The 9,090-nt window shown below is 36.1% G+C and overlaps 1 protein-coding gene across 3 annotated transcripts in view; it reads right to left on the reverse strand.

The window, feature by feature from the left end:
• Positions 1-5,203: 5,203 nt before the first annotated feature.
• Positions 5,204-9,090, reverse strand: part of LOC110039030 (high mobility group B protein 14-like) — a 19,287-nt gene continuing 15,400 nt past the window's right edge. The window contains exons 4-6 of one of the 3 annotated variants that reach the window (XM_020743972.1): positions 6,315-6,395; positions 6,171-6,237; positions 5,204-5,888 (exon numbers count right to left, since the gene is read on the reverse strand). In XM_020743972.1, the coding sequence (XP_020599631.1) occupies positions 6,202-6,237; positions 6,315-6,395 (117 nt within the window). In that variant the 3' untranslated portion in view covers positions 5,204-5,888; positions 6,171-6,201. Of the gene's footprint in view, positions 5,889-5,933; positions 6,238-6,314; positions 6,396-9,090 lie in introns of those variants that run through there. The other 2 variants (XM_020743973.1, XM_020743970.1) reach the window with 2 other exon arrangements.

The raw sequence follows: 9,090 nt of genomic DNA on the forward strand, positions 1-9,090 counted from the left end.
GAAGAAGATGGTGGTTGGTTGCTGGGGGTCTTGACGAGGAAGTGAGCTCCGACAACCGCATGCTTTGCGGTCGAGAAGGAAGACACCGACAAGGTTCACAGGGCAGAGGAGGCATGGTCGAAGCAGGCTCTCTCTCAGGTAGGAAACTCGGTTATGGAATTAACCAGCGGCATGAAGGTCTCACCGGCAAGGAACGAGGACTAGTGTATCTCGAGCGCAAGGAAGAGGGCCGATAAAGGTGGCGATGAGGGAGGCTCGGGCTAGGGTTTCTTACGAGATAAGAGTGAAAGCTTCAGAACTCTCACGATCAAGAGAGAGGATCTGGGGATTAGGTTATGCGATGGGTATTTTAAAACCCTCTTCTTTTCTATTTTATTTTTTTATTTCATTATATAATTTAAACACGTTGATTTACACATTACCGACTCCTTCGCGAAACCATATTGATATGAGTGTCTTTCCCGGGTAAAGTCAATGTTCCGAATGCGCTTGTGCGGTCCGTTTCATGATCTTAGTTCATTTGGACAACTTCGTCGATGATCAGGTCAACTCAAGTCAGTTTCACGCATGACGCGACAAACAAGTCAGAATTGTTCGACAAGCAAAATATTGACTGAGCTTCACCAAAAATTAGGTCAACAAATAGACCCCTAATAGGTGTGGTGTGTTGAACAAGCACACCACGCGTATTGGTGTTGACTGAAACGATCAACAAAATCTGCAGGGTCTATGCAAAGATACTTAAGGCACAATATGGATCAGGTTGTATTTGAGATGAATTTGAGCTGAAGATTTTACAACTCTCGTTGGGGATTAGTGGATGTATTTTCAATTTATAGCTGTGAATTCAAGCTACCAACCTCAACATTGATTTTTTTCAGCTGGATATTTGTCAAATATTGATCATTGACTCTCGTGGGGTTTTCAAGATATTCAACAGAAAGATTAGGCCAACTTAGAATACTGCTGGGGAACTTACATTCAAGCTTGAACTAATCGAGAAAATGTCGTCTGTTGTCTTAAAAGCCATTACGGAGTTGAAGTAAAATTTTCCTCCAACCTAACCGAAACAAAAAGACTAGACCAACTCGGAATAACGTTAGGGAAGTTACATCCGAGCTGGAGTCAATCGAGAAAATATTATTGTTGTCTTAGGAGCCATTACAGAGTTGAAGTACGCTTCACCTCCAACCTAAGCGAAGTAATCCCTATACTACTTGTGCGATACATATACTTGTGTTAGCATCCTAGCAAATATTTGAAATCGATATATAATACCTTAAATCTTTAAAAGTGGCAGCTATAAAGATTTAAAGAAATATTAACTATCCTGAATTATATTATTGTTGTGGCTACCGCAACGACCAGACCACATCAATTACTTACATGTTTCTTGAAATTTCCATGATGTTTTTTTGTAATTTTTTTTCTTTATTTAATTTATTTAGTTTGTTTAATCAACTAATTTCATGAATTAAAGGAAAATCAAATTGAACCATTAAATCATCTTTTCTAGCCTTAAGGAAATTCAAGGAACATATCAAGTTCAAGAACTTCAAATAGTTCCAATCTCATAATATTTTAAATTATTTTCATTTTTTTATGATTATTTGGCATTCTAATAGTTTTATTAAATTTAAAAATTATTTAATGTCATTAAGCTTTGATTTTATTTTTCATTTATTCTTCATGATTTTTTTTAATATGTTGCTTTTATTTAATTTTTTTTCATTTTTCTTTGATTTCTTATAAATTTTCAAAGTTATATTACATTTTTTGGAATTATTAAAGATTTTTAAATCTATTTAACGGTTTTAAAGGTGGGCCAAGTTAGTCGTCTATTTCTAGCCATGTCTGTAGCGCTTTCCAAGCATCGTCCTTCCACTGGCCAGTAAATGATTGGAGGTCGTCTGCGCAACTCACATGGAACGAGCCGATGTGCACCTTAAAGACCACCACATCATCACATGACCAAGTGCGTCGTCTAATTCTTTTAATAAGACATGGACAACATCGTTCATTATCCCCAAAGGATTGATGAATCCACTAATGTTTAAGGAAATACGCTTGAACCTTGAGCTCTAATGCTCTGATTAACGAATTAAAACTACGAAAAGCTTTATCTAGCCAAATCTTATCTATTTAGCAGTCAAGATTGTATAACATGCAAGTTTATTTCAAAATCGTCCAAACATGACAAGCAATAAGAAAATTTGGCTACATACCTTATACAATGTGTTTTCTTCCTAATTTATAGATTACAATACATTTATAGGGATCCAATAAGTATGCTCTAGGCTCCAATTGCAAAGTCTAATGAATTCTTGTATCTTTCCAATCAACGTCATCCACTCTTGGTTGAAAAGTGATTTAGAGGGCTCCATCTTGAGTTATTGAATGCAGGAGGTAGTTTTTGAGCTCAAGAAAACTATTAGAATGAGTAGATGATAAAATTGATGTAGCCGCCATAAAAACCTATGATGTTCTGGTTCAAGGCAATTGATTTATTGGTGGTTTCTATGGTATCAACTATGGAAATGGTTGGGAAAGATTCTTAGAGCTCTAAGCAAAGTTTTGGGGTGAATTGGACAAAGCTTTGTCGAGGGTTTGGGTTGGAATTAGCTTGAGCCCAAAATATAAGGCTATTTATAGAGAACACTTGAGCTTGGATTCAACTTTAGCGCATGACACCAATAATTGGTTCAAGTGCTGAGGTGGAAAGGTCATCTTCTTGTAGCCAATGAGGATTAACCACATTGAAGGTCAAACTTGGTGTGCTACCACTTGGGAGGTGACATGTGGTCTTTAAAATTGTGTTAACTTGCAAGGAAAGATATGATGGTTTGGCTAGGCATGGTTCACCCTCCCTTTGTTGTTATTTTGGTTAGGATTACGTTGGGGTGGTTTTCAAATTAGCCAATAGGATTGGGGTAAGTGTTTGGGAAGTTATGCCGATGAATGAAATCTTGGAATGAAGCTTCCAAAAAAATTGAAATGAGTTGTAAATTGCTTAAAGTGTGGCTCCAAATAATTAAATTGGGGGCTCAAATGGTTTCAACAAGTTCAACAATGGATATGGCTTGACAAGGAGGCAAATGGCTTTGAAAAGGTGGCTTTGGGGTGGCTTGAAGATAGATCCAAAGTGGCTTCAAAATTGGCTTGGATTCAGATGTGCTGGCAAGTAGATGGATAAAAGGTTCCAAGGACAAATATAGGTGAGCTTGTGTGTGCAATTGTGGCCAATAGAAGGGCCCAAAAGGAAGGACATTGGTTTGGAAAGGTTCAAAGGTTGAGTGGGTGAAATTTTTGGTGATTTTTATTTTATTTTAAAAATTAAGGAAAATTATCTAGTGGCTTTGAATGCTTTGTGAGTATTTGGTGAATATTTACTGGGTTTTTGAAAATTTTATTTTGAATTAAAGTAAATTTAGGTAAATTTTAAAATAACATGAAAATTGGAAGAACATATTTTGGAAAAATACCATTTTATTATATTTTTGATTTTTTTTACTAAACTTTATTTATAAAATTAATTGTTGAATTACTTTTTAAAATATTTTTGATTTATTTATTTTTTTAAATTTTTTTTTGTTTTTTTCTTAATTTATTTTAAATTTTATTTTATTTTTGAAATATTTTCTTAATTTACAAATCTCATTCCTTTACTTTCAATTTATTAATTAATTTTGAAAAAAATATTTTGAATTTTGAAAATTTTGTTTATAATGTTTTAACAAATTTCAATTGTGTTGATTTCAATTTGATTTGATTTAATGATGAATTTTCTAATGACTATTATTTTAGTTTTTTTTTGAAATTATAGTGAATTTATCATTTCTTTCTCTTTATTAAAGGATAAGCCTCTTTTCTTAGCTTAAAGTAAACTTCAAATCCAAATGAGTTCTCTACAAGCTAAAATAGGAGCTATCCAAAGACAGTGAAAGTGAGTGAAGTGCCTCAAAGAAAGACAAAAAAAAAAAAGACCCAAGTCTCTAAGGTCAAAGGGTTGCTTTAGGCATATCAAACCTATATTAACTCAAATTAAACTTCAATGGTTTGTCCTCAATCATTCCAACCAAGAGTTGAGTATTGAAGGTTAAACATATGAAACTATTAGGTTCACAAAATGTTTCAATCTTTAGTTAGCATTGATCCCATCACTAGTCGTCTAGGAAGAACCACTACAAAATCCTAAGGTTAAACATCAATTCTAGAGAGAGAACAAGACCTCACTCAAAAAATGAGGTCAACCCAAGACTATGAGAACTCAATTTAAGCTTCAATGACTTAAACCTAATCATCTCAACCAAAGTTTGAAGATTTTAAGTTAAGCATATGAAATTATAAGGAGTGAAGGATGTAGTTCACTTTCAGGCAGGCACCATTCAGGTTAGTGAAATCAATACACATTCACCATTTCCCCATTACCTTGTGAACCATCACCATGTTTTCTACCCGGAATGGATACTACACCTCTTTAATGTATCCCACTTCCAACGGCTTTTGAAATTCCTTGATTGGCTTGGCTAAGGATAGAGCCATTGACGTCATTTTCTATTTTGTCGGTCGCGCCAAAGGGTTGATGCCGAGGTGATGGCAAGCTACATCTATGGAAGCTTCTAGCGTCTCCTCGACAGACCAAGCAAAGACTTGACAATATCCCCAGAGATTATGAGCAAGATTCTCTTTATAACATGTACCAGAAATGATATTTAGTCAAAATGACTTACTTTCATTATCGAATCCGACAGGGACTTCCTCAATTATCAAGTTGGTTTTTAGACGACTCATTGTGTATCCAACTCTAGTGGCTCTCGGTGCACGCTGTAGTAGGTGCGTGACTGCTCTAAATATCCTCAGACTGTGATGATTTCTTCATCACTCAGAAATTTTATTGTTGTGTGGTAGGTTGAGACTACTACCTTAAAAGGTGCTCAATAACGGCTAACCAATAGTAGCATTGTACATTGCAGGTAAATTTAGTACGATGAAATCGGCCATAGCATTAATTTTTTTGTTGCCCTCTCCCCAAGTCATAGGGGTAGTGGTTGGAACACCAAGGTTTCTTTCTTCTCGCGAGAGACAATATAATAATTCGGGCATATCCGCTAGGCGCCAAATTTTTGAGACCCATTTTAACAAATACCAATTTGAACAAAATGTTTATTAAGTTTTCGGTGTCACGGGGGGGGACTGCTCATAAGGATAAGGCTATTATTTATAGCTAGCTTGGGCGAAATCTTTTTAGGCTTCCTCATCGGGTGGCCTCTACTCTGTCTCGTCCAAGGATGGCGAGGACGACCCTTGCGATGTGAATAGCATGAGCATATATCAGTTTACTTTACTTTTTTGTTGTTGGAACCTTTGTTGGACGTTGATTAACTCCCTCGATCGCAATGAATACCTTCAACTCGACTCAAATCAACCCCCAATTAGGGCCTATTCTTCTATCATGTCTTTGGTCCTGATCATACCTTTTTGGATCTCAAACATACCCCGACAATCTTCATGGGAGCCGGCTTTCAATGAAAGTCCTTATTTTAGATGGCAGACAACACTTTTTTGGATCTCAAACAATACCCCTTTTTTTTATTTCGATTATAGATGTTGGGGCCATTCGTTCCCAGCTTTGAGCAGCCCAAGCATGAGTTTGAGTACCGATCGTGCGATATCAAGTATTGGTCCATGGGCAGCCATCTCCTTTGAACTCATGCTCTGCTGACTGGCTGAAAAGAGTGTGTGCATGTATTATTACTATTATTTTGCTTCCACTACAGTAAATATAATTTTGTTTGGTCGCAGATAACAATTGGTCTGATCGCACACATTATCTGCAGCAAAGTTAGCGCTTCCCTCCACGAAGCAAACCAGCGCTTGCACTTGTTTCACTGTTACAAACAAATAACCGAAGCAAAAAGTTTCAATACGGAATATTTGATGATAAAAAAACCTCACGAACAGAAGAAATCTGAACATTGTCAATACATCCTAATCTTCTACAATGATTAGTCTCTCAGAAACTACTTTCAAGTAAACTATAGCGAGCTGAGGGCAGTCCTGCAGAGAATCCAAAATTTTTCAATCTCTGCAGAGTTTTCTCATCATCATTCATAAACTGATAACAGCAATAATTACAGATTAGTTGAAGAAAATAAATTTCCATTTTGCACCTTAGTTCATATCCACCAATCATAATCGGTCTTATTCATATGATTCCTCGGACAAATCATTGTTCTCCTGCAAGATGAAGCAGATGGTTAATGTTGCATGATGGAGGAGAAAATCTGATACAGAAAAAAGTTGAAATGTTTTACCTTCATCTTCAAGTACTCTGACATGGCCTTCTCAAACTCGGCCCTTTTCTCCGTAGCTATATCATAATATGCTACTTTTTCCTAACAAGCGGAGAAGGGAAAATGTGATAATTAATTATTACATACTAAAGTTGAATAATAAATGTCTAAGTATTTCAAATATTGATATCACATAATCATATAATCAGGGTTTACATGCAAAGAATAAAAGTCTCAAATACTAGAAAATGGCTCTCAAGGGGTTGCAGAAGAATATCATAAAGTTCTGCTTGAGCTTGAGATTCTTCTCCTGGACAATGAGGATTATTAAAGATAAGGCGTGTTTTCATACATACCACGTAATTCTTATGTATTTGCATATCTAATACCTAACTTTTATTTAGATTAATAACACTCAAATCTTTAACATCACATAAAAAATCCTAATTTGTTAACTTTTAAATCAAATGCGCTTTTTCTATGCATAAATTTATAGCATCTAAGTGTTATAAATGTAAATATCAAACTTTAGGAGATGGATACATAAATTCATATAATTGTGTAGTTAATATTATATTATAACGGCTATCACTACGCCGTTATTACTTATTATTTGATTTTATTTCTTGATTATGTATTTCCACTTATTTTATTCTATTTTACTTTCTTTCCTAGTTATTTTATTCTGTTTTTGCTTTCCATTATTATGCCTATTGTAATTGGGTTTAAATACCCCTCCTATCAATGAAATTGAGTTGTTCTATTCCACATCTCAACATGATATTTCCAACAGCCGCCGCCTCCACCCCCTCATTCTAACTGCATGAATCCTTCTATTCCAGAAAATTTGTGGTCACGGACAGCCTTTCGATTCGTTCTGCGGACGGACAGTTACGAGTCGGTCCTCCTATTCCTGCTTCAAGCAGCCGTTTTTCTCTTCCCTGCAAGTTTCTGTCCACCAGACTCCTGCTGCTGTTGATGTTCCTGCGGGGTCCAATTCCAGAAGGATTCATCCTGTTCCAGCAGGTTCCTGTCTATTGTTCCTGCAGGTTCTTGTCTGCTAGATACCTCTTGCTGTCGTTGTGTTGCAGGTAGGATCCCTACAGTTGTCCTGCTACCTGCAATTTCTACGGTTGTATCTGTTTGTCATGATTCTATCAAAATTCATCAATGGCTCAAAACCACAACAACATATCATTTGGCTCAATCGAAATTATGGCTGATTCTTTCAATGAATCACTCCTCAGAAGGCGTTCTTAACTCCATTACAGGATCGACTCTAACCTCTGCTCCCTTGCAGGCTGGAGATCCAGAAGCCAACATAAATTTCTTAATCACAACTCATAAATTGAATGACAGCAACTTCCCCCAATGGTATAAAGCGGTCTCATTGTTTCTCAAATGAAGTGGGATATTCGGTCACCTCAAAGGTATGATTCGCGAGCCTTCGAAAACTGACATGATATATGGAGGAAGTGGAAAACTCAATGGTCATGTCATGGCTAATCAACTCCATGAAAACGTCACTTGGTCGTTCGTACATGTTCCTCCCTTCAGCTAGTGCTCTTTGAACGGTTGTACGTGATACCTACTCGGATGTAAGAAATTCCAGCCAACTCTATGAGATATCTAAAAATATCCGGGAGGAAAAATAGAGGTCAAGAACCGTGACACGGTACTATAATGACTTTGTTGTATTATGGATAAAATGCGACTTGAACTACGACTACAATTGAGATTCTCCAACCGACTTATTCTTCTTCCATAATATCGTAGAAAAGGATTGTATGTTTCAATTCCTTGCTGGCCTTAGCAATAGAATACAATTAACAATATCTCTGAAATTTTTGATCATCTAGACTGGAGGATGAAAGAGCATATTGATCACTCTGGACATATCGAAGGAAGTTTGATACGATTAATGAGAAAGATGAGATTAATAGAAGAGGACTACTGAAAAATTCTCATATCGACCCTTCTATAACCTCTTCATTCATGTTCAATCGATGGGCGATATCAGAGGAGAAACAAGCACTGAATCGTAGTAGATTTATTTTACTACCTATATGTCTATGTGTGTGATTTGATTTGAACTTATGCGTTTGCTTTACTTTTGAATTTTGCTTTTGGATCTTAGTATAGTTGAGATTGAGCATAAAATGTTTGTTTCCAGCGTTTAGAGTGTTGTGGCTTGGATTGCGACGCTTAATTGATGTATTAAGTTTGAGAAAATACCAAACTTGTGTGTGTTATATAACGTGTATTGTAACCCTTGGATTTTATATATAATTGTGATATTTTGTGTTGTGAATGTTTATTTGTGTTAGTACATCATTTAATCACTTAAAACTTATGTCTAAAATGGTTGAACGGATGTCGACAAGGCTTGAAATTGATCAAAATAATCGCAAGAAATTGATCAAAATCGCAAAAATCAGGAAATTGAACTAATTTTGAAAATCTGGCCGACGGCGCCGACGACGGATTTTTCTAGAAACTTAGGCTATTTAATTCAATAGAGTTGACCACGACAATGAGTGAATCAAGTGGAGGTCTGGGACATCCTGACCTCATTTATGCACTTTGTCAACTTTCTAGAGTTGAAGCTGGAGATGATGAAGAATGGGTTTACCCTATGAAACCCATTAGTAAAGGTAATTTAGACGTATGAAACCCATGAAGGATGAAAATCTGAGAGTAGGAGTATAAACATTCTACTAGTAGAGATATCCCCTTTACTAGTTATGACCTTCCTTCCTCTAGTTCCCCTACCCTTCATGATTTAATGAATGAGTTA

Source organism: Phalaenopsis equestris, unplaced genomic scaffold (assembly GCF_001263595.1).
Source record: "Phalaenopsis equestris unplaced genomic scaffold, ASM126359v1 Scaffold234857, whole genome shotgun sequence".
Classification (NCBI taxonomy): domain Eukaryota; kingdom Viridiplantae; phylum Streptophyta; class Magnoliopsida; order Asparagales; family Orchidaceae; genus Phalaenopsis; species Phalaenopsis equestris.